Source organism: Heterodontus francisci, chromosome 34, assembly GCF_036365525.1.
Source record: "Heterodontus francisci isolate sHetFra1 chromosome 34, sHetFra1.hap1, whole genome shotgun sequence".
NCBI classification, from domain to species: domain Eukaryota; kingdom Metazoa; phylum Chordata; class Chondrichthyes; order Heterodontiformes; family Heterodontidae; genus Heterodontus; species Heterodontus francisci.
Genome location: NC_090404.1, coordinates 25,463,619 through 25,488,175, shown reverse-complemented (window position 1 = coordinate 25,488,175; position 24,557 = coordinate 25,463,619). Strand labels below are relative to the sequence as shown.

The window sequence follows — 24,557 nt, the reverse complement described above, 5'->3', positions numbered from 1 at the left end:
TGAAGCCTCGTCCACACACAGAACATGTGTACTATTTTAACCCCGCCATGAATGATGTTTTTTCAGGCTGTGTAACTGGTTAAAGCTCTTTCCACAGTCAGTGCACTGGAACACTCTCACTCGGGTGTGTGTGTGTGTCTCAGTGCTTTTCCAGTCACACTGATGTTTGAAATATTTTCCCACAGACAGAACAAACATTTCTCCTTCCACATTAAAAGTCTGACGATATTCAGGTCCTGATGAATTGAGTGATGGTCAGATCTTGATGGTGTATTTGGTTTGAGCTTCTCATCTGCAAATTCTCCCCTAATACTCTATAAAAGGAGCTTACACAGAATTTCAGCATAGAAACAGGCCGTTCAGCCCAACTAGGCTATGCTGGTGTTTCTACTCCCATTCCATCTACCTCATCTCACCCTTTCAGCAGATCTTTCTATTCCCTTTTTTCTCATGTACTCGGCTAGTTTCCTTTTGAAAGCATCTCAGCTTTTTCCCACAAGCACTTGCTGCTGTAGCGAGGTTCACTATTGTCCTTTAAGGAAGGAAATCTGCCATCCTTACCTGGTCTGGCCTACATGTGACTCCAGACCCACAGTAATGTAGCTGACTCTTAAAATGTCCTCTGAAATGGCCTGGCAAGGCACTCAGTTCAAGGGCAATTCGGAATGGGCAATAAATGCTGGTCTTGCCAGCTACGCCCACATCCCACAAACGAATAAAAAAACAGTGATTAAACACATTTCTCCTTATTCCCCTGTTGGGTTTATGAGTAACTATCTTGTGTTTATGGTCCCTAGTTTTGGATTGTCCCAAACTGGAAATATTCTCTCCATATCTACAAGTTCCCACATGGCAGACTGGTCAGAAAAGTAAGAGCCCACGGGATCCAAGGGCAAGTGGCCAGTTGGATCCAAAATTGGCTCAGTGCCAGGAAGCAAAGGCTAATGGTCGACGGGTATCTTGTGACAGGAAGGCTGTTTCCAGTGGGGTTTCGCAGGGCTCAGTACTAGGTCCCTTGCTTTTTATGGTATATATCAATGATTTAGACTTAAATATAGGGGGCATGATTAAGAAGTTTACAGATGACATAAAAATTGGCCGTGTGGTTGACAGTGAGGAAGAAAGCTGTAGACTGCAGGAAGATATCAATGGATTAGTCAGGTGGGCAGAAAGTGGCAAATGGAGTTCAATCCAGAAAAGTGTGAGGTAATGCATTTGGGGAGGGTGAAAAGGGCAAGCGAATACACAGTAAATGGTAGGATTCTGAAAAGTGTAGAGGAATAGAGGGACCTTGGAGTGCATGTCCACAGATCCCTGAAGGTAGCAGGACAGGTAGATAAGGTGGTTAAAAAGGCATATGGGATGCTTTCCTCTATTGGCCAAGGCACAGAATATAACAGCAGGGAGGTCATGCTAGAAGTGTACAAAGCACTAGTTAGACCGCAGATGGAGTAAGTACTGGTCACGTTACAGGAAGGATGTGATCGCTCTAGAGAGGAGATTTACAAAGATGCATCAGAAATAGAGAATTTCAGCTATGAGGAAAGATTGGATAGGCCGGGGTTGTTTTCTTTCGAACAGGGGAGGCTGAGAGGGAGTTTAATTGAGATGTATAGAATTATAAGGGCCCAGATAGAGTGGATAGGAAGGATGTATTTTTCCCGTAGCAGAGATGTCAATAGTCACAGGGCATTGATTTAAAGTAATTAGCAGAAGGATTAGACGGGAACTGGGGGAATTTATTGTTCACTCAGAGGGTGAAGGGGATCTGGAACTTGCTGCTTGAAAGGGTGGTAGAGGTAGAAACCCTCATCACATTGAAAAAAAATATCTGGAACTGCACTGAAAGTGCTGTAACCTACAGGGCAATGAGTTGGAAAGTGGGATTAGGATGCACAGTTCTTTCCAACTAGCATGGACATATACAGCATTTCCAGCACTTTGTTTTTTTATTTCAGATTCCCAGCATCTGCATTATTTTACTTTTATTCTAGAACACAGGGGCACTGTTTCAGGATAATGACTGATCATTTAGGGCTCAAATGAGAAGTTTCTTCACTCAAAGGGTTGCGAATATTTGGAATTCTCTACCCGAGAGTTGTGGATGATCCATCGCTGAATATATTTAAGGCTGAGACACAGATTTTTGGTCTCTCAGGGAATTAAGGGACATGGGGAGTGAGCAGGAAAGTGGAGTTGAAGCCCAAGATCAGCCATGATCATATTGAATGGTGGAGCAGGCTCGATGGGCCATACAGTCTACTCCTGCTCCTATTTCTAATGTTCTTAACAACAAATAAGAACCTACCAGTCCTGCATTTGCACCGAGTGGGCAGCAGCTCTGGGGCTTCTCCCAGTGACAGACCCGGGTTAACGGCCGCCGTCTTTATAGGGGCAATATTCTGATGAAAGGTCACAGACCTGAAACTCTAACTCTTTTTCTCTCTCCACAGATGCTGCCAGACCTGCTGAGTATTGCCAGAACTTTCTGTTTTTATTTCCCCCGTGTTCCAGGTTCCTCAGCCAGGGCAAACAACATCTCAGTATCTACACTGTCAAGCCCCTTCAGAATCTTGAATGTTTCAATGAGATCACCCCTCATTTCACAGAGTATAGACACAATTTACTCAGCCTCTCATCATAGGACAACCTTCTCATCCCAGGGACCAATCTAATGAACCTTCGTTGTATTGCAAGTATATCCTTCCTTAGATATGGAGACCAAAACTGCACAAAGTATTTCAGGTGTGGTATCACCAAAGCCCCATCCAATTGTAGCAAGACTTCCTTATTCATGCACTCCATCCCTTTGCAACAAAGACCAACAAGCCATTTGCTTTCCTAATTGCTTACTGTATCTTTTTTTAATTCGTTCATGGGATGTGGGCATCGCTGGCTATGCCAGCATTTATTGCCCATCCCTAATTGCCTTTGAGAAGGCGGTGGTGAAGGGACCTGCATACTAACTTTTGTGTTCCTTGCACAAGTACACCCTGGTCTCTCTGAACATCAATAGTTACAAGTTTCATGCCTTTTAAAAAAATTCTACCTTTCTTACGACCAAAGTGAATAACCTCACACTTCCCCACATTATACTCCCTGAACCACCTTGTTGCCCATTCACTTGACCAAACCTGAAGTACCGAGCCTCAGGGGTGTGACTGCCTCCTGAAACAAAGTGTCCAGGTGACTTTCCCCTTCCCTGATGTGTCTTAATAGTCTGAATCTCAGACTCTAGATCAACTCTGAGCTGAAGTTCCTTGAGCTGCATCCACCAGCTCCTACATGCTACAACTGCAACACATCACCAGCCCTGCCACCTCTATTGCATTTTATTTAACTAATTAGCTTTCAAGTTTAGAAACATAACTGATAACTAAATTACTTAATAAATGAAATACAAATTTAATACAATACCTATATCACCAGTTTAACTACTGGCCCCATTTACAAAGGGGATAAAACACTTAAAACTGATCAATCACCTACCTGCTCCCTAATTGATGTCTTCAGGCTTCAGCTCTCACTTTCTCGAGTCCCCTCTCTTGGATCACTGCTTGTTCTGTAAAACAGCACCTCCTCCTTCACTGCACCAAATTCCCAAGTTCAGCTCTCTGTCTTGCAGTCGAGCAGAACTTTGTGTGCTACTTACTTTGATTTGCGTTAGCAAATCCTCCTATATTTATATTAGCTAGAATTCCAGAGACCTGAGTCAGGCCCTGCTGACTAGAGAACCAGTTCTACCTAGCTACCTAAGGAACTAACTGTGCAGCTGACACTAGCAGGCAGCTTGTTTATCATTGACTAAGACTGAAAGGAATTACAGTTTAATGTTAAAGTCAAATTAAATGCGAAATGGAAACTTGAGATTTTAGAAAGAGATCAACCCTTGAAATTCCCACACTTACCAAATTCCCAAATTAAGCACTCAGTCGTGGTTCTATTACATTAATCCAGAGACCATGAGTTTAATTCCTACCATGGTAATTTGAGAATTGGAAGTCAAAATCTGGAAATAAAAAAGCTGGTTATCAGTAGAAGTGACCATGAAGCTGCTGGATAGCCTAAGAACGTGTATTTATATAGCACCTTTCCCGAGCCCAGGGCGTTCCAAAGTGCTTTATAGCCAATTAAACAAATTTAAAATGTGTATTCCCCCTTATAGGATAACATGGGCAACCCAAGCTCTGCACAGTAAGATCCCACAAACAGCAAAAGGATAAAGGACTGGATAGTCCACTTTTCACAATTGGCATAAAATTGGTTTGTTAATGCCCCCCGAGATGGAAACCTGCCGACCTTACCCGGTCTGGGTCTGTATATGTGACTGAAATCTGACACTAACATGGTTGAGTATTAACCGTCCCTGAAGTGGCCGAACGAGCCACTCAGTCGTATGAAACCGGTTCAAGGAGGCGGCCGCCCACCACCAGCACCTTCTCAAGGGGCGACGAGGGACAGGGTAATAAATACCAGCTTTACCAGCGATGCCCACATCCCAAGAATGAATTAGTAAAAACTTGCAGCCAGTCCTTTCCTCAAAGGGACTGGTGGAAAATCTGAAGCTCACCCACTGGAGACACCAAAACCCATCCAAGACCAGTCATTATCAACCAGGTTTTCTCACACCCATTGCCTCCCCCTCAGAGGCTGTGACATTAAAATCCCCGTGTTTCAGTGTTTTGGGAGGCCCCAGTCAGAGTGGTGACCTCCCCGGGAGAGAGGCCAGCCCGGCTCCCACTCCAGCCCCAGGCTCTCTCCGCGGCCTTGCTCCTGGCCGCTCACCTGCTGCTGCTCAGCTCCAGCTCGATGCTCCACCTGTGCAGGCGCACGCACCGTCACCAAGCTCCGCAGCCATGGCAACGCCGGCGACCGTTAACCGATTCCCGCCCAAACTTCCCAAGGCGGCAAAAAAAAAACATCCTCCGCGCGCCTCCGACAATCGCAACTCGCGCACGCGCACCAGCTGCGGTTGGGGGCGCAGCCATCTTTGTTAGAACTAGTTCTGAAGAAGGGTCAGTGACCCGAAACATTAACTCTGCTTCTCTCTCTACAGATGCTGCCAAACCTGCTGAGTATTTCCAGCATTTCTTATTTTTATTTGTTAGGACTTTGGTCATGTTGATCAGAGCCGTGCGAAGACTGGAGACACTTTTGCAGCGGGTGAGAATCGGTGGGGCGCAGGGGAGGAATAGAACCGTCGGGTGGGCGGAGAGGCTTCAGAAACACCTGTTGTAGGCCGTAAGCCCCCAATAAGAAGCTCCAGGTCCCGCGTTTGCAGCTCTGGGGCTGTTGCCCGGGAACAGGCGCTGGCTAACGGCCACCATCTTGTTTGAGCTGGGAGCAGAGCGCTTGCGCGGCCATGAGCTGGTAGCAGAACGCTTGCGCGGCCATCTTGGTGACGACACAGTGAGTGGGCGGGGCTTCGAGGTCACTGAACTGGAGAGAATATCATTGACTCATTGATTTGATTCTCATTCTGCTCACAGGGGCTGGAGAACTGAACCCAGCCAGAGTAGGGAGGGAGAAAACTGGCAGTGGAGGAAAGAAATGGTATCATGGGTTTGGATTTCAGTACAGGGAGGAGGAAGAGTGTGTGGGATGGGGATTTACAGCTTTGGGGAGACAAGAGAGGAAAAATGTTCCATAGAAACTAGAATTGTTTGTTCTGAATTTCTATCTTATACTTAGTGACTTTTGTAAACTCCTTTTACAGGGTATTAGAAGGGAAAATTTGGAGATAATTGTATTCTCACTCTGCACACAGGGACTTTCTCACCATCTATCCTGAAGGTGCTGGTAAGTGCCGAGGTCACTGTTTACATCCCGCTGAATTGTAACTGAAATTGTTGAGCCCAAAAGAATGAAGTGCCAAATTGAAAGATGAGTTGCTCTTCCTGGAGCTTCTGTTTACCTTCATCCGAACAGTATAGGAGGCCCAGGAACAGACAATTAAGAAGCCAGGCAACCAGACGTTCAGGGCTATGCTTGCAAACTGAATGGAGGTGTTCCACAAAGCAATCACCTAATCTGCATTTGGTCTCCCCAATGTTTAGGGAACTGCATCATGAAGATAGTATACTAAATTGAAAGAAGTACAAGTAAAATCGCTGTTGCATGTTGAGAGTGTGTTTGGGGCCTTGGACATTGAGAAGGGTGGAGTTAAAAGGGAAGGTGTTACATCTCTTGTGCTTACATGGGTAGAGAAATGGATGTTGGATGTGATAGAGGTTTGGACAAGGATGTTGTGCAGGAAGTGCCTTATCAGAATGCTGAAAGGGGAGGGGAAGATGTGTGGCATCACACTAGAGGTGGGGGAAATGATGGAGGATGGTGTGTTAGATGTGGAGGGTGAAAGGTGAGAACAAGATGAACCCTGTAGTGCTTCTGGGAGACAGGGAAGGGATGAGAACAAAACTACAGGAAATAGAATGGAACAGAAAGGAGGAGGCTGGTGGGAGTGGCTTTGTAAATTCTGGGGCAATGCAGGCTGCACCAAGTGCAGCCTCAGACCCCAATTTAAACCTGAGAACATTATCCGGCTTGCAAAAGCTTGGTGCAGGCCTCAAACCCAGAATAAGAAGCTTCCGGTCCCGCATTTGCACCCAAGTGGGGCAGCAGCGTGGGGCGTCTCCCGGTGACAGGCCCGGGGTTAGGGGCTGCTGGCTTTCTCGGGGGCAATGTGCAGCAAGGCACATGTGCGGCTATTTTGGGCCAGGAAGCAGGAGGAGAGAATGTTGTGAATTTCTATCCTGTACTGACAGTGATGGCTTTTGTAAACTCCTTTTACAGGGTCTTAGAAGGGGAGGATTTAAAGACGGGAAATGCAAACCAAGCAGCACATCGAGATCTGACAGTTACACGATTCATCAGGACCTGAATGTCAAATGTTTTTCTTTCTTTGGGAAAAGATTTCAAAAGTCTGTGTGACTGGAAAGTCACTGAGACACGCACACCCGAGTGAGAGTGTTCCAGTGACTGACTGTGGAAAGAGCTTTAACCAGTTACACAGCCTGAAAAAAACATTGCAGCATTCACAGCGGGGAGAAACTATACACCTGGATGAGGCTTCAACTGATCAACCAACCTGGAGAGACACAAGGGCACCTGCACCATAGTGTAACCGTGGAAATGTGGGGACTGTAAGAAGGGATTCAATTACCCATCCCAGCTGGAAACTGATCGATGCAGTCACACTGGGGAGAGGCCTTTTCCCTGCTCCATGTGGGCGAAGGGATTCACTCAGTCTTCCAACCTCACATCACCAACCTAAAACTGATAGACCTTTTAAATGTTGTGACTGTGAGAAGAGATTTAAAAGTAAAAACGAGCTGCTGCTACACCAACGTACTCTCACTGGGGAGAGGCCGTTCACCTGCTCCGTGAGTGGGAAAGAATTCACTCAGTCATCGGCTCTGCTGAAACACCAGCGAGTTCACTCTGGGGAGAGACTGTTCACCTGCTGTGCGTGTAGGAAGGGATTCACTCAGTCATCCAACCTGCTGACACACCAGCACATTCACACTGGGGAGAAGACTCCTCAGATACTGAAGCAGTCTGTGTAGAAATGTAGCAAGACCTGAACAATATCCAGGCTTGGGCTGATGCGTGGTCTGAATGTTACTTGCAACTTAAGTGCCAGTCAATGACCATCTCTAACAAGAGAGAATCTAACCATCTCCCCTTGACATTGAGTGGCATTATGATCACTGAATCCCCCACTATCAACATCCTGGGGTTTACCATTGACCAGAAACTGAACTGGAGTAGCCATATAAATACCATGGCTACAAGAGCAGGTCAGAGGCTAGGAATCCTGAGGCGAGTAACTCACCTCCTGATTCCCCAAAGCCTGTCCACCATCTACAAGGCACAAGTCAGGAGTGTGATGGAATGCTGTCCACTTGCCTGGATGGGTGCAGCTCCAACAACACTCCAGAAGCTTAGCACCATCCAGGACAAAGCAGCCGCTTAATTGGCACCCCATCCACAAATATTCACTCCCTCCACCACCGACGCACAGTGGCCGCAGTGTGTACCATCTATAAGATGCACTGCAGCAAAGCACCAAGGCTCCTCAGACTGCACCTTCCAAACCTGCGACCTCTACCACCTTGAAGGACAAGGGCAGCAAACACATGGGAACACCACCACCTGCAAGTTCCCCTCCAAGCCACACACCATTCTGACTTGGAACTATATCACCGTTCCTTCACTGTCACTGGATCACAATCTTGGAACTCCCTAACACTAACCGTGGATGTACCTACCACATACGAACTAAAAGCACTTCAAGAAGGCAGCTCACCACCACCTTCTCGTGGACAATTAGGGATGGGCAATAAATGCTGTTCTAGCCGGCGATGCCCACATTCCATGAATGAATAGACGTTCATCTACTTTGAGTGTGGGAAGGGATGCACTTTCATCCCACCTACTGATACACGGGCGAGTTCATTCTGGGGAGAGGCCATTCATGTGCTCTGACTGTGGGAAGAGATTCCTTCATCGCATCAGCAGAAACACACGCAAGTTCACGAGTGACTGCAGCAGTTGGATTCTGCTGTTTTAGCTGCTGTTAATCAGGTCCAGAACTGAACATGTTCATTCTGACAGCTGGTTTTTGTTTCTGCTGATGTTAATAACTCTATAACTGGACTGGAGTTAAAAATTCTGGAATTTAGCTGATTCTGTTTTCAATGCTGCAGTGTCCCTTTAAGAACTGCTGACTGATCTTTACTTAATTCAGGGACTCGCATCAGGAATAAGTATTGAACAAAATTATAAACCTTTACTTCAAAACTATATCTGTGTGACTGATATAAACGAGACAGGAGATTGGTGTCAGTGATTGTGGGGTTAGTTTATATCAGACAGGAGGAGATTGGTGTCAGTGACTGTGGGGTTGGTTTATATCAGACAGGAGGAGATTGGTGTCAGTGACTGTAGGGTTGGTTTATATCGGACAGGAGGAGATTGGTGTCAGTGACTGTGGGGTTGGTTTATATCAGACAGGAGGAGATTGGTGTCAGTGACTTTGGGGTTGGTTTATATCGGACAGGAGGAGATTGGTGTCAGTGACTGTGGGGTTGGTTTATATCAGACAGGAGGAGATTGGTGTCAGTGACTGTGGGGTTGGTTTATATCAGACAGGAGGAGATTGGTGTCAGTGTCTGTGGGGTTGGTTTATCTCAGACAGGAGGAGATTGGTGTCGGTGACTGTGGGGTTGGTTTATCTCAGACAGGAGGAGATTGGTGTCGGTGACTGTGGGGTTGGTTTATATCAGACAGGAGGAGATTGGTGTCAATGACTGTGGGGTTGGTTTATATCAGACAGGAGGAGATTGGTGTCAGTGACTGTGGGGTTGGTTTATATCAGACAGGAGGAGATTGGTGTCAGTGACTGTGGGGTTGGTTTATATCAGACAGGAGGAGATTGGTGTCAGTGACTGTGGGGTTGGTTTATATCAGACAGGAGGAGATTGGTGTCAATGACTGTGGGGTTGGTTTATATCAGACAGGAGGAGATTGGTGTCAATGACTGTGGGGTTGGTTTATATCAGACAGGAGGAGATTGGTGTCAGTGACTGTGGGGGTTGGTTTATATCAGACAGGAGGAGATTGGTGTCAGTGACTGTGGGGTTGGTTTATATCGGACAGGAGGAGATTGGTGTCAGTGACTGTGGGGTTGGTTTATATCAGACAGGAGGAGATTGGTGTCAGTGTCTGTGGGGTTGGTTTATATCAGACAGGAGGAGATTGGTGTCCATGACTGTGGGATTGGTTTATATCAGACAGTGGGAGATTGGTGTCAGTGACTGTGGGGTTGGTTTATATCAGACAGGAGGAGATTGGTGTCAATGACTGTGGGGTTGGTTTATATCAGACAGGAGGAGATTGGTGTCAGTGACTGTGGGGGTTGGTTTATATCAGACAGGAGGAGATTGGTGTCAGTGACTGTGGGGTTGGTTTATATCGGACAGGAGGAGATTGGTGTCAGTGACTGTGGGGTTGGTTTATATCAGACAGGAGGAGATTGGTGTCAGTGTCTGTGGGGTTGGTTTATATCAGACAGGAGGAGATTGGTGTCCATGACTGTGGGATTGGTTTATATCAGACAGTGGGAGATTGGTGTCAGTGACTGTGGGGTTGGTTTATATCAGACAGGAGGAGATTGGTGTCAGTGACTGTGGGGTTGGTTTATATCAGACAGGAGGAGATTGGTGTCAGTGACTGTGGGGTTGGTTTATATCAGACAGGAGGAGATTGGTGTCAGTGACTGTGAGGTTGGTTATATCAGACAGGAGGAGATTGGTGTCATTGACTGTGGGGTTGGTTTATATCAGACAGGAGGAGATTGGTGTCCATGACTGTGGGATTGGTTTATATCAGACAGTGGGAGATTGGTGTCAGTGACTGTGGTTTGGCCACATCCCATGCAATGAATAAAAAAAGGCCTATTCTTTCAAGCATGATTCTTAATTCATTATTTACAACTCAGTCAAGGTCCATTGCTTTGTAATCATTGTTTTTTGACGGGTTACTGCTTAATACATTAATTTGATTAATACAGTTGCTGATACAAGAAACAAAAATTACTTCTTTGGTCATGTGTTAGTATTAAGATGGCTTACTTGACCTTGTTAGTTATTACAGAGGATACAGTGTGAAAATTGTTCTAAGCTAAAATCTAGCTATCCCAACCTACTTACAACTCCCCAGTTTGAGGGTGAAATATATGATAATATATTGACCCCTCACTACTTTCCATTGACTATTACTTTCTTTTAGACATAAGAGCTGGGTTCCAGCTCAATTCAGTGCACTTCGGCAGTCTTGAGGTAAGATTTCTCAAGTAACAGAGGACGGCTATTATTACAGATGTGACCACTGTTTGTATATTGCACATGTTGGTACAATTTATGCCTGATTCCCATAATTACTATTGATTGTTTTGTCATTCCTCACCTACAGATCACCTCACTCAATAATGTTCTCAACTATTAGCACATAAATGCATATAATTCAAACAATCAATCATTCATGGATTTAAGAGATTCGCCAGCTGTCCTTTTATTTGTATCCAACTTGTGGATAATTGCTCCGAGATGCTGTACCTGGCCCTTAATTGGCTGAATCCAGATTCTATTATCCCTCTTTGTTAATTTTACTCCCTCTGACAGGTAACATTCTATCCTGATTAATGTCAGTTTCTCTATGGAATATGTGTCAATGCCTCGATGATGCAAAATGTTGTCTCACTCTACTGGCCACATTAACCATTTCATGCCACGCTGTTTGTCGAGTAGTTGCACATGTCTGAGACCCGTTCTTCAGTGCATTTCACCTTGAATTTCGCATGTTCGTTACTTCACGCAACAAGTCACATCTGCACTCTTACACTGGTATCCCAATATCATGCCACACGTTCTCGACTCTCAGGTGATCCTATCAAAATAACAACAACAAAAAAAGCAGGGGGAGGGGTTATCTGTCTGAGATCTTTGCTCATCTCCCTCTGCATGGTCCTGATGTCTCGGGGTAGTGGCCAGACCATCAAATGTAACTCTCTTTGAAAAAAACTCATAGGCAAGGATACAAATACCTCCAAGTGAAAGTTATCAAATTACCAGTCTTCTATACACTTTCCTGACTTTCACTGGAAAGGTCTAGACTTCTTGGAAATTCTACACTATATTAATTTCACAGTTTGAATTCTAATTTCATCATTGTTTGTCTCCAAAATTCCTTTATTAGCTCTTGCCTCAGCCAGATCTAATTGCCAATTCTCATTAATTATAATTCTATTTCATTTTGAGCCCTGGAGAAACTTTACAGTCCAATATTCACAATATCTTTAAAACAGAAATCAAATATTCCCATTTGATTCCAGGCATTACTATATTTCGTTTGTTTATTCTCTATCTTAGATGACATTTTTATTTCTTAAAAGCAACTTGCTAAATTACACTGGATTTTCAACACCTCAAATTATTCCAAATTCAAATAACAGTGTTGCTGGGGTAAATAAAAACAAGAAATGCTGGAAATACTCAGCAGACCTGGCAGCATCTGTGTAGAGAGAAGCAGAGTTAACATTTCAGGTCAGTGACCTTTCATCAGAACTGGCAAAGTTAGAAATGTAACAGGTTTTAAGCAAATAAAGTGGGGGCGGGCGGGTTTTGCTTAAAACCTATTACATTTCTGACCTTTGCCATTTCTGATGAAAGGTCACTGACCTGAAACATTAACTCTGCGTCCCTCTCCACAGATGCCTACAGATCTCCTGAGTATTTCCAGCATTTCTTGTTTTTATTTCAGATTTCCAGCATCTGCAGTATTTTGCTTTTATTTTAGTGTTGCTGGGCTGACAGGTTTTGTTGATGATCCATTTATCTCCAAAAGAGCCTTATTTCTCTACGTTCATAGAAATCACCTGGACTGTGTTCTTTTAGTTTTCTAAAAATTTGATTATCCCCTTAAATTTCAGGTAAATTTTCCCTTTTGAGTGCTTAAAACAGCTACTCATATCAATTTAATTTTGTTCATCCATTCCAATTTCTTGTGCCAGGCTTAGTGGTATTGCATGGTTTTTTTTACATTAAAGACAGAAGTGCTTGCAACTATCTCTCTTTCTCAAGCACATTGTCTTGGAAGATAAAAAAAAAATAACAAGTTTTTGAAAAGGCAAAGCCTTTAGTCCAAACTGTGACTATACTATGACAAATGCTGTCTGCAGATAAATTCTTAAATTCTGCTGGCATCAGTTCTCATGTGGCCCTGGGAAGTATCATCACCTATTTGAAAAAACCCACAAAAAATCCATTGTGGCTTTGCCCCAAAGCCCAACGGGTTAATTTATCCAATTTTATCTTGTCAATTTAGACATTTAAAATCTAACATCCAATGTATAAATTTTACTCTCAGCAATGCAAAACTTGTGTGATGGATTAAAGGAAAACACAACAGCTGCAGCAGGGTTAATATCTTTGCTCCAAGGGTGCGGAGCAAAACAGTATCAGATGCATCGCTTTACCGAACATTTTTGAAAAAAAAACATTCCAGATCGATAAAGAACTAAGCTCCATTTTAAACTTCCCAGCCCCCCAATTCATTTGGTACCCTTGGTGATTGAAAACCACAAAAATAATTAGTAACCTTATCAACTTCAAAAAGACATTCCTATCAGGGAAGACAGCATTTTAGATTAAACTCCAATTGTTTCCAAACTTTTAACATCTTTTGAAAGAGGTTTCTATTTCAAGGATTTTTATTTGCTATAACCAGGATGATTCCAAATTCCAGTTCACGGCAATAAACATTTAAAATTTGAAACTGCCAATGTTATATGAGTGAGCCTGATATCCGGAATTAAAGACTCCCTCAAACCATGACATGATTATTTGGAAGTTCATTGTGGGCCCAAATAAAATTCCAGTTTTCTCAACTTAACAGGTCAGTTAACCTTAATTCAGACTTATTAATTTATAATACTAACTACACACAGAACAGAATAGCCTTTTTAAGCAAAGGTAAATTACATAATTTTTCTCGTTCTTTCTTCAGGCGCCTTTTCAAAAGACTAATAAAACCAAAAACTAAAGAAAACGTTATTTCACATTCTTACAACAAAAGACTTAACACCAGCCTCTTAAACATAGAAAATAGGAGCAGGAGTAGGCCATTCGGCCCTTCGAGCCTGCTGTGCCATTCATTATGATCACGGCTGATCATCCAACTCCGTAACCTGTTCCCGCTTTCGCCCCATATCCTTTGATCCCTTTAAACCCAAGAGCTATATCTAACTCCTTCTTGAAAACATACAATGTTTTGGCCTCAACTGCTTTCTGTGGTCGCGAATTCCACAGGTTCACCACTCTCTGGGTGAAGAAATTTCTCCTCATCTCGGTCTTGAAAGGTTTACCCCATATCCTTAGACTATGACCCCTGGTTCTGGACTCCCCTACCATCGCAGAGATCCTTCCTGCATCTACCCCGTCAAGTCCTGTTAGGATTTTATAGGTTTATATTAGATCCCCCCTCACTCTTCTGAACTCCAGCGAATATAATCCTAACTGACTCAATCTCTCCTCATATGTCAGTCCTGCCATCCCAGGAATCAGTCTGGTAAACCTTCGCTGCGCTCCCTCTATAGCAAGAACATCCTTCCTCAGGTAAGGAGACCAAAACTGCACACAATATTCCAGGTGTGGCCTCACCAAGGCCCTGTATAATTGCAACAGGACATCCCTACTCCTGTTCTCGAACCCTCTTACTATGAAGGCCAACATACTATTTGCCTTTTTTACCACCTGTTGGACTTGTATGCTTAACTTCAGCGACTGGTGTACAAGAACACCAAGGTCTCATTGCATATTCCCCTCTCTCAGTTTATAGCCGTTCAGATAATCTGCCTTCTTCTTTGTGCTACCAAAGTGGATAACCTCACATTGATCCACATTATACTGCATCTGCCATGCATTTGCCCACTCACTCAACTTGTCCAAATCACCCTGAAGCCTCTCTGCATCCTCCTCACAACTCACCCTCCCACCCAGTTTTGTGTCATCTGCAAATTTGGAGATATTACATTTAGTTCCCTCATCTAAATCATTAATATATATTGTGAATAGCTGGGGTCCTAGCACTGATCCCTGTGGTACCCCACTAGTCACTGCCTGCCATTCGGAAAAAGACCCATTTATCCCTACTCTTTGTTTCCTGTCTGCCAACCAATTTTCTATCCATCGCAATACACTACCTCCAATCCCATGCACTTTAATTTTACATGCTACTCTCTTACGTGGGACTTTGTCGAAAGCCTTCTGAAAGTCCAACTACACCACATCCACTGGCTCCCCCTCATCAACTCTACTAGTTACATCCTTGCAGAATTCTAGTAGATTTGTCAAGCATGATTTCCCTTTCGTAAATACATGCTGTCTCTGCCTGATTCTACCACTGTTCTCCAAGTGCTCTGCTATAAAATCTTTAATAATGGACTCTAGAATTTTCCCCACTACCGATGTCAGGCTGACTGGTCTATAATTCCCTGCTTTCTCTCTACGTCCCTTTTTAACAAACTTTAAACGGACTGAATCCTTCCCATACGTCCTTTATCCCTTTTTCTCCCTTTAACTAAATTTCAATTATTGATGTTTGTGATTTAGCCTCATTTGAAAGAAACAGTCAGTCATCTGTGTCTTTGATTTGATTTTTCTCGCAGTGTTTTGAAAAGTTCAAGTGGATTTCTGCCAGGTTTCCTCTTCAAGGCTGAAGTTTTATCTCTTACAAGGCAAACCAATGCTTTAGCAAAAGTAACTCCTTAAAAGTCAACACTCCGATTTTAAATTAGATATGTTGGTGTAATTGTGTTTTAATATTTTGACTGATTCAACAATAAAATTCATTTTGTTTCCCACAAAGATATACGTGGGCATAGATACATAGAGGGGATCACCGGCAAACTTACGCTTTCAACATTAGAAACCAGACAACAAAGGGTTCAAGACTTTAAGTTTTGCAAACCAGAGCACAGGCATACACAAATATAAAAAGACTTTCTCACAGCAGCTCTCACATTTTGCCATGGGATTTTTAGCTTATTTCTTTTCCCTTTAGCCATTCTCCTTAATCCCAGGTGGTACTTTTGAAGGGTCCCTTGTTTCAATTAGTGGGGGGCCATTTTTCCACAGGAGCAGTATTTGATGATGCCATGGGGGATTCCCTCATTTTAACCAGTGGGGGATAAATCATTTCTACTGGCGATGATGGATTTGGCCAATCCCAGTCTGACACATGTGCCTCTGGGTCACTCTGTTGTACATCAGGTATGTCACCTCCCTGCGTAACGGCTGTGACCACAGTCTGCTGTCTGCCCAACCTTCCTTCCAGTTCAAAAAGTTACCGCTTGGGGTTCTCCTTGCGTTTTCCAAATCTAACTGGAGTTTTTTTCGTTGCGGGGGAGGGGGGGGGGGGCGTTATTCTGTGGACTTTGAAGATATGCACCCGGAGCTGGTGCATTAGGAATCGCTCGAGTTCTGATTAGGACACAATCTGGGTTTTTTGTGTTTGGGAAATCAAGCGGACCTTTCTCTTCACAGGGGATTTTTGGGACTTCCTCTTTGTTACTGCTAAGATAGGGTGGAGTACCTGATGTAGAAGGAGAGGATATACATTTTCACTAAAGTCATCAGATTCCGGGCCATAATCTGGGTGAGGTTTCCCCATGGTTACCGCAGCTATGACTGCATCTTGTTTTCCCAGCTGTTTTTTTTCACTGGTGAATGGTAGTGTGACAGTGTTGGTGATCTGCCTCTCTTTGGGGGGGCTGGAGAGATTCTCTTGAGGCTCCCTGTGAATCTTCCAATTGTCTAGTGAGTCTGTTATTTTCTTTGGTAAGGGTGTCTAACTGACACTTGACTTGCTCAAGATTCTGCAGTGTTAATCTTACCTGAACAGCATTAAACTCTAGTTGTTGCAAAAATGCTGCAGACGAGGCTTCCGGACTCTGCAGAAGCTCGTTCCGATGTTGTTGTTCTGACATCTGTTTTTTACTGCTCTGATATCTGTTCTTCTTGTTCTACCATTTTGTCATCCTTTGCTATGATGGCCTTGTTATCTCACCGCGCACAGTACGAGGTTGCAAACACAATCAAAGTCATCACTTTATCTAACTTCCATTTTTTAGCCTTACCCTGTTCTCCAATGAATTTGACTGTATTCTCAAGAGATGCTTTTGGGTTTTTAGCCAGACACCCCAATAATAGTGTCTGTACCTGTACCACACTTTTTTCCTAACCTTGCTTTATACTTTGTTCAAAGATCCTCTTCGGGCATCTTAGTGTCTCTTTAAGCACACCATCAGTTGTTTTTAAAAATAAGACACAAACCCTCATGTCTGCTGCCTTACACTCAACAATACCTTTTCAGGATTCAATTTGGGGCTTAGTTGATAAAACATTTTGCCAATAATTGAGATAAAAACCTGTGACGAGTTCTATTCATTACGGTTGTTATCTCCTTGGACAGTATGAATTTGTACAGATATTGATTCTCTTTTAGCAAAGTTAAGAATGTTATGAGGGTCACAATACTTTTTCTGCTGACTTTGCTTCACAGTGACTTACAGCACTACTGACACTGAACTTACTTACAAGATTAAGACTTAGTTATTAAACTTAATACTTTTAAAGCTCATTCTTTCCAGCATGATTCTTAATTCATTAATTACAAAGCAATGGACTTGATTGAGTTGTAATCATTGTTTCTTGATGGGTTACTACTTAATACATTAAGTTGCTGATACAAGACACAAAAATGACTTCTTTGGTCAAGTGTTAATATTAAGATGGCTTACATGACCTTGAGATGTTATTACAGAGGATGCAGTGTGAAAATGGTCAAGTTAAGCTAAAGTCCAGCTACCCAAACATACTTACACCACTATGCTACAGCACCCCCACTATGCTCCATCTCCTCCGATGAGGAGAGATTGAGTAGACTAGGCCTATATTCCCTGGAGTTTAGAAGAATGAGATGTGATCTCACTGAAACATAATAGATTTTTAAGGTACTTGTCAGGGTAGATGCTGAGAAAATGTTTCCCCTGTCTGGGGAATCTAGAACACCGGGTCACAGTCTCAGGATAAGGGGTCGGTCATTTAGGACTGAAATGAGGAGAAATTTCTTCACTGAAAGGGTTGTGAATCTTTGGAATTGTCTACCCCAGGGAGCTGTGGATGCTCAGTCATTGAGTATATTTAAGACAGAGATTGATAGATTTTTGGGTACTGAGGGAATTAAGGGATATGGGGATAGTGCGGGAAGGTGGAGTTGAGGTAGAAAATCAGCCATGATCTTGGTGAATGGCAGAACAGGCTCGAAGGGCCAAATGGCCTCCTCCAGCTCCTATTTCTTATGTTCATTAAACCTCAGTCTGGTTCCTCTCAAGCTGCTGAGTGAGTGAATTAAATCTTTCTTGACAAATCACCAAGATACCAGATTACAAGTCATGCCCGAAACATCATTTATTGGTTACAAATCACAACTTAGTTAAATCTGGGCACACAGACACTTTATAGACATGTATAAACAGATAGAAATGTAATCAGAGTTATCCAGCAGTTGACACTAATAGGGAGAGTATTTCACAAAACAAGTAACAAATGTAGGGGTGAGGGCTGTCCTGCTTCTCCCTATTTATAGCTTGCTCATGTAAAAAGGTGTTCTGTGAAGATGTGTCAACTTTAATGGAAAGCAATATATATAAACTTACCAGATGGCATGTTCTGGTGTCTTGGTAAGTGATGTGCACTGATCAGTAGGTATATAAATGAATAAAAAGTGAACATTTATGAAACATCAACAATCCAGAAACTTGAACAAAAGTGGGGTAATTGTTCTTATTTTGTGCTGTGACATAATCACCTGAACGAAGTAGAAAGTAAAACCATGTAGGGAGGATTGTCTGCCAGTTATGAGCCTGAAGATTGGCAGTCCATCAACTTAAATGGTCATGAATATCACATACATTCTGTTAGGAGCATGTGATACTCCTGACCCAATTTTCTTTTGGACAATTATTTACCTCCAAGCACAAAAGAGGCAAATAACTTTATTAACTTTAGCAAATGTGGTGCCTCTATAGATAGAATGCTTGTTTTTAAATGTCGTGACTCATGGTAGATTTTATAATTTAAAATAGTCACATTATAAAATTCTAAACTAAAATAATCTTGTTTGCAGTGCAGATCTCATTATAATCATAATGAAAAATAATTAAAGGTGTGGTTTTCCTCTTCAAAGGGTCCAAATATTATGCAACGTAAAGATTGTACCAGATCTTACGAGTGACAGTGGAAAAGTAATGAGACTAGTGTTGTGCCCCTAGGAAGCAAATCCTGCACTCCGGGTCCCACGACCTGGTGGGACGTCCTGCCCCATGTGCCCAAAGATCTGCGGGTCAAGAATCGGCCTGTTCAGTGACCTGAAGACCCATGGCAGAAACCCGCGACCTTGAGTCGACGTCATCCTCGAATCGAGCGACATCTGACGACAACCTCGACAGTAACAGGTTTGAGGTTCTGTTGCATCATCCCCAAATCAGGCTCCAAAGTTTGGTAATGGCCATGTGACAATGCAGCAGGTCCAATGGACAGCTGTATATCCCAACAGTGATGAACACTTCTGGATCCTGTTCTACTGCATCAATTGGTGCAGTGGCAGCTGCATTTAACAGCAAGGTGAGCTGAAAATCATAACTATTGTGTTAGCTTGGAGAAAGGCAGCACTCTGTATATACATATTCATACATGTACAGAGTATTGTGCCATCAGCCTCAGAAGCCCAGTGACCATTTATAGTGACTGCAGAGAGCTCACAGGAAAGTTGCACTGTAGCCAATACACAGCACTTGTGGTGCAGGACAGCCTTTTCCAGATAATCGTAAGCAATGCCAAACCACACATTGAAGAAAGATGACCAGAGTTATACTCCTTGTCTTGCATCACTATGGTGCAAAAGACAGCTTCACACTGACTCAAGGTTTACAGTAGTGTTGTCCAACCTTTTCGCATGGGGGTCCACATTCCAATTTTTGTCTTACATGGAGGGCAGATGAGCCAATTTCGGAAAGATAAAGGCATTAAAATTTATCTTCCTATTAATCAAAGGTGCATTTTTGTGAAGAAGCTTTAAAAGACTAATTTATTGACTTATGTTCTGGTCACTATGTTGGACACTGATTTAGTGAGATACCTGGCATTGTTTTGCCTGCACAAGTAGTCAATGTTTGCCCGCACGCTTCTTGTAGTGATGCCGATTATTCTGAATAGATGCCATTCTGTTAGGAGTGATTTTGATCACTCACTCTCTGCGTCCCCTATTTGCCCTCCTCCCTCTCTCTCTGCCCCCCTCCCTCTCTCTCGCCCCCTTGCTCCCCCGGCCCAGTCTCTCACCCCCCTCTCTCTCTCTCCCTCGCCCTCTCGTTCCCCTGTCGCTCTGTGCCCCCTCTCTCTCCCTCTGCTCCGCCTCCCTCTCTCTCTCTACCCTCTATTCTCTCTCTGCCCCCTCTCTCACTCTCTGCCCCTCTCTCTGCCTCCTTCTCTCTCTCTCAGCGCCCTTCTCTCTCTCTCAGCGCCCCCTATTTGCCCTCCTCCCTCTCTTTCTGCCCTCTCCCTGCCTCTCTTTGCCCCCTCTCTCTCTCTATCTGCCCACCTTTCTCTCTCTCTCTCTCTGCCCCAGAATTCCAAAGTTGCACAACCCTGTGAGAAAAAAAGATTCTCCTCATCTCTGTCCTAAAAGGGCGGCCCTTAATTTTAAAACAATGTCCCCTGGTTCTGGACTCACCCACAAGAGGAAACATCCTTTCCACATCCACCTTGTCAAGACCGTTCAGGATCTTGTATACTTCAATCAAATCTCCCCTTAGTCTTCTAAACTCCAGTGAAAACATGCCCAGTTTGTCAAACCTCTCCTCATAAGACAACCTGCTCATTCCAAGTATCAGTCTAGTAAACCTCCTCTGAACTGCCTCCAACGCATTTACATCCTTCCTTAAAGGAGGAGACCAAAACTGCACACAGTATTCGAGGTGTGATTTCACTAATGCCCTGTATAACTGAAGCATAACATCCTTACTTTTATTTTCAATTCCCCTCGTAATAAATGATAGCATTCAAATTAGCCTTCTTGATTACTTTTTGTGACTCATGCACTAGAATACTTAGATCCCTCTGCACTTCTGAGTTCTGCAGTCGTTCTCTGTTTAAGAAATACTCTGCTTTTTTATTCTTCCTGCCAAAGTGAACAACTTCACATTAACCCACATTGTATTCCAACAGCCAGATTTTGCCCACTCACTCAACCTATCTATTTCGGTCTGCAACCTCCTTATGTCCTCTTCACAACATACTTTTCTACCTATCTTTGTGCCATCTGCAAATTTAGCTACCATGCCATCGCTCCCCTCATCTAAGTCATTGATATAAATTGTAAAAAGTTCAGGCCCCAGCACAGACCCCTGCAGGACTTCACTGGTCACATCCTGTCAATCAGAAATGACACATTTATGCAGACTGTTTTCTGCCAGCCAGTCATTCTTCTATTCATGTTAATATGTTACCCACTACACCATGAGTTTCTACTTTGTGCAATAACCTTTTATGTGGCATCTTGTCAAATGCCTTCTGGAAATGCAAGTACAGTAGGTCAATGGGCTCCCCTTTATCCACCGCGCTTGTTACTCCTCAAAGAACTCCAATAAATTAGTTAAACATGATTTCCCTTTCACAAAACCATGCTGACTATTTCCGATTACCTTGAGTTTTCTTTGTGCCCAGCTATAGCCTCCTTAATGATCGATTCTAACACCTTCCCCATGACAGGTCTGTGTATACACACATCTCCTTTTCAGCCATCTACAGAAGACTGACACACTGAAGTTGTGAAGGAGTATGCAGTTCCACCCACTTACTTTCCTAGTTGAAGTTCATTTTCATCGAGATGCAAGAAAATAAAAAATAAAGATGACTTAAAAACAGCTTTGTGGTTGTCCGGAATGGAATAAAAAAGGAAAGGGAGAAGCCAATAGTGGATTTCCGAAACCACAATGTCGAAAATCCGCCATTTAGCGGAAACATCTAATCCAAGTTACTTGTGAACTCGCTGGTGTTTCAGCAGGTGGGATGACTGAGTGAATCCCTTCCCACACTCTGAGCAGGTGAACGGCCTCTCTCCAGTGTGAACTCGCTGGTGTGTCAGCAGCGTGGATAACTGAGTGAAGGCCTTCCCACAAGCTAGACAGGTGAACGGCCTCTTCCCAGTGTGAACTCGCTGGTGTGTCAGCAGGTGGGATGACCGAGTGAATCTCTTCCCACACTCTGAGCAGGTGAATGGCCTCTCCCCAGTGTGAACTCGCTGGTGTGTCAGCAGGGTGGACGACTGTGCGAATCCCTTCCCACATTCAGAGCACGTGAATGGCCTCTCCCCAGTGTGAACTCGCTGGTGTGTCAGCAGGTGGGATGCAGTCGTGAATCCTTTCCCACATTCAGAGCAGATGAACGGCCTCTCCCCGGTGTGAACTCGCTGGTGTTTCAACAGGGCGGGTAACCGAGTGAATCCCTTCCCACACTCTGAGCAGGTGAATGGCCTCTCCCCAGTGTGAACTCGCTGGTGTGTCAGCAGGTCGGCTGAAGTAGTGAATCCCTTCCCACACTCTGAGCAGGTGAATGGCCTCTCCCCCATGTGAATTCGCTGGTGTGTCAGAAGGTTTGATGAAGTAGTGAATCCCTTCCCACACTCTGAGCAGGTGAACGGCCTCTCCCCAGTGTGAACTCGCTGGTGTCTCAGCAGGGTGAATGAGTGAGTGAATCCCTTCCCACACTCTGAGCAGGTGAACGGCCTCTCCCCAGTGTGAATGCGCTGGTGTTTCAGGAGGTCGGAAGAAGTAGTGAATCCTTTCCCACACTCAGAGCAGGTGAATGGCCAGTCCCCAGTGTGAACTCGCTGGTGTGTCAGCAGGGCGGACGAAGTATTGAATCCCTTCGCACACTTGGAGCAGGTGAATGGCCAGTCCCCAGTGTGAATGAGCTGGTGTGTCAGTAGGTTGTATGACTGAGTGAATCCCTTCCCACACTCGGAGCAGGTGAATGGCCTCTCCCCAGTGTGAATGCGCTGGTGTCTCAGCAGGTTGGATGACTGAGCAAAACCCTTCCCACACTCTGAGCAGGTGAACGGCCTCTCCCCAGTGTGAACACGCTGGTGTATCAGCAGGGTGGATGAATCAACAAATCTGTTCTCACACACAGAGCAGGTGAATGGCCTCTCCCCAGTGTGAACACGCTGGTGTGCCAGCAAGTGAGATAACTGAGTGAATCTCTTCCCACACTCGGAGCAGGTGAAGGGCCTCTCCCCAGTGTGAATACGCTGGTGTACAGTGAGATCAGATGATTGCCTGAACCCAGTCCCGCAGTGAGAACACCTAAATGGTCTCTCATCAGTGCGAACACGTTGATGGGACATCGGTTCAGCAGAACATTTATGCAATTCCCACAGTTTGGACATTTAAAAGGTCTCTCCCCAGTGCAATGTCACTGGTGGGTCAGAAGGTAGGACGACTGAGTGAATCCCTTCTCACACTCGGAGCAAGTTAACAGCTTCTCCAAGGTGCGACTATGTGGATGAGTTTCCAGCTCAATTGGATAATTCAATCCCTTTCCACAGTCCCCATATTTACATGGTTTCTTCCCAGTGTGACTGCACTTGTGTTTCAACAGGCCCGATGATCGGCTGAAACCTCCTCCACACACAGAACATATGCAAAGTTTCTCCCCACTGTGATCGCTGCTTTTTCCTTTCACGTTCAAAATATTCGGGTTATGATAAATTGGGCGACTTCTTCAGATCCTGATCTGACGTTTGCTTTGCATTTCACGGTCGCAATTCCTCCCCTTTAAAATCCTGTGAAATTGATTTAAAACAGAAAAAAAGAGTGTGAGAGAACCCACAAAAACACAAAGGGTAGGTTGTGAAATGGAGCTGAAGGAATCTGGTAATTTATGGGGCCGGCACTGGGAAAAAGTGACCATGAAAGCTGCTGGATTGACGTACAACACCAACTGGTTCATTAATGTCCTTCAGGAAAGGGAACCTGCCACAGACACAAGAATCTGCCTCTATACGAGGAAAGAGAAAGAGGTGGGAGGGGCATCGAGAGGAGATATATTTTGTATATTTACTACTGGACCAGAACATTGACGAACCTCCAACCCCTCAACTTCCATCATCTAGAAGGACCAGGGTAGGAGGTGTATGTGAACACCATCACCTCCAAGTCACACACCAGCCTGACTTGTCTGTCATCCAGTTCTGAATAAACAGAAATTTCCTCCAATTAAATATTGGGAAAATTGCTGGGCCTGACTGGTCTCCAAAGTACTCGGGATTAAAGCCAGCAGTTGCTCCTTCATCTCCACTGCAGATCAAACTGATGCAACAAAAAAGACCTACACAAAAGGTCAGGGACCGACCGGGATAGGGAGACAGAGTTCAGAAACACTCACCAACGCGACTCCAGTAAAACATCCCAGGAGGTGATGGTGCAGCAGTGTGTGTACCTGCCCTAATATCCCCAGATGCAACTCACAAAGGCCTGGCCACGGCCTGTAGTAACACTGCGCATGCCCCAAACACTGCTCGGCAATGCGCATGCCCCACACCCGAAAACGCGCTACGCCTGCGCACTGGACTGCTGCGGAGTCAAAAGGGAACATTTTTTCGCGCCGAGAATGTTGGTTTGAATCCCCTCCATTACGAGCGGCGGGTGGGAGCGGCAAGTAGTCGGAAATAGCGAGCAGACGGGCGCGAGGGGGAGCGGGGAAGAGAAGCAGTGATTGAGCGGGAAACTGAATGTGGCGATCGCGACCACTAAGGCGGTTTGGGATTAATTCGTTTTTTTGTGTCAAATTGACCATTTTTATTCCTAGCAGTTCCCTGATATGTCGCAGTGACGTTTCAGTCGATGAGGCTGCATTTGCGCATGATGCCAGCAAACGCGT

The 24,557-nt window shown here is 44.4% G+C and overlaps 1 protein-coding gene and 1 long non-coding RNA gene across 2 annotated transcripts in view; one reads left to right on the top strand and one right to left on the bottom strand.

The window, feature by feature from the left end:
* Positions 1 to 24,159, bottom strand: part of LOC137349296 (zinc finger protein 850-like) — a 58,353-nt gene extending 34,194 nt beyond the window's left edge. The window contains exons 1-2 of the mRNA XM_068014840.1: positions 24,063 to 24,159; positions 21,664 to 23,460 (exon numbers count right to left, since the gene is read on the bottom strand). Coding sequence (XP_067870941.1) covers positions 21,664 to 23,064 — 1,401 coding nt within the window. The 5' untranslated portion in view covers positions 23,065 to 23,460; positions 24,063 to 24,159. The remainder of the gene's footprint in view (positions 1 to 21,663; positions 23,461 to 24,062) is intronic.
* LOC137349317 (uncharacterized) lies at positions 4,991 to 12,040 on the top strand. The gene is made up of 3 exons (XR_010969330.1): positions 4,991 to 5,163; positions 5,717 to 5,799; positions 6,793 to 12,040. It is a non-coding gene; the product is annotated as an uncharacterized lncRNA (long non-coding RNA).
* Positions 24,160 to 24,557: the final 398 nt, after the last annotated feature.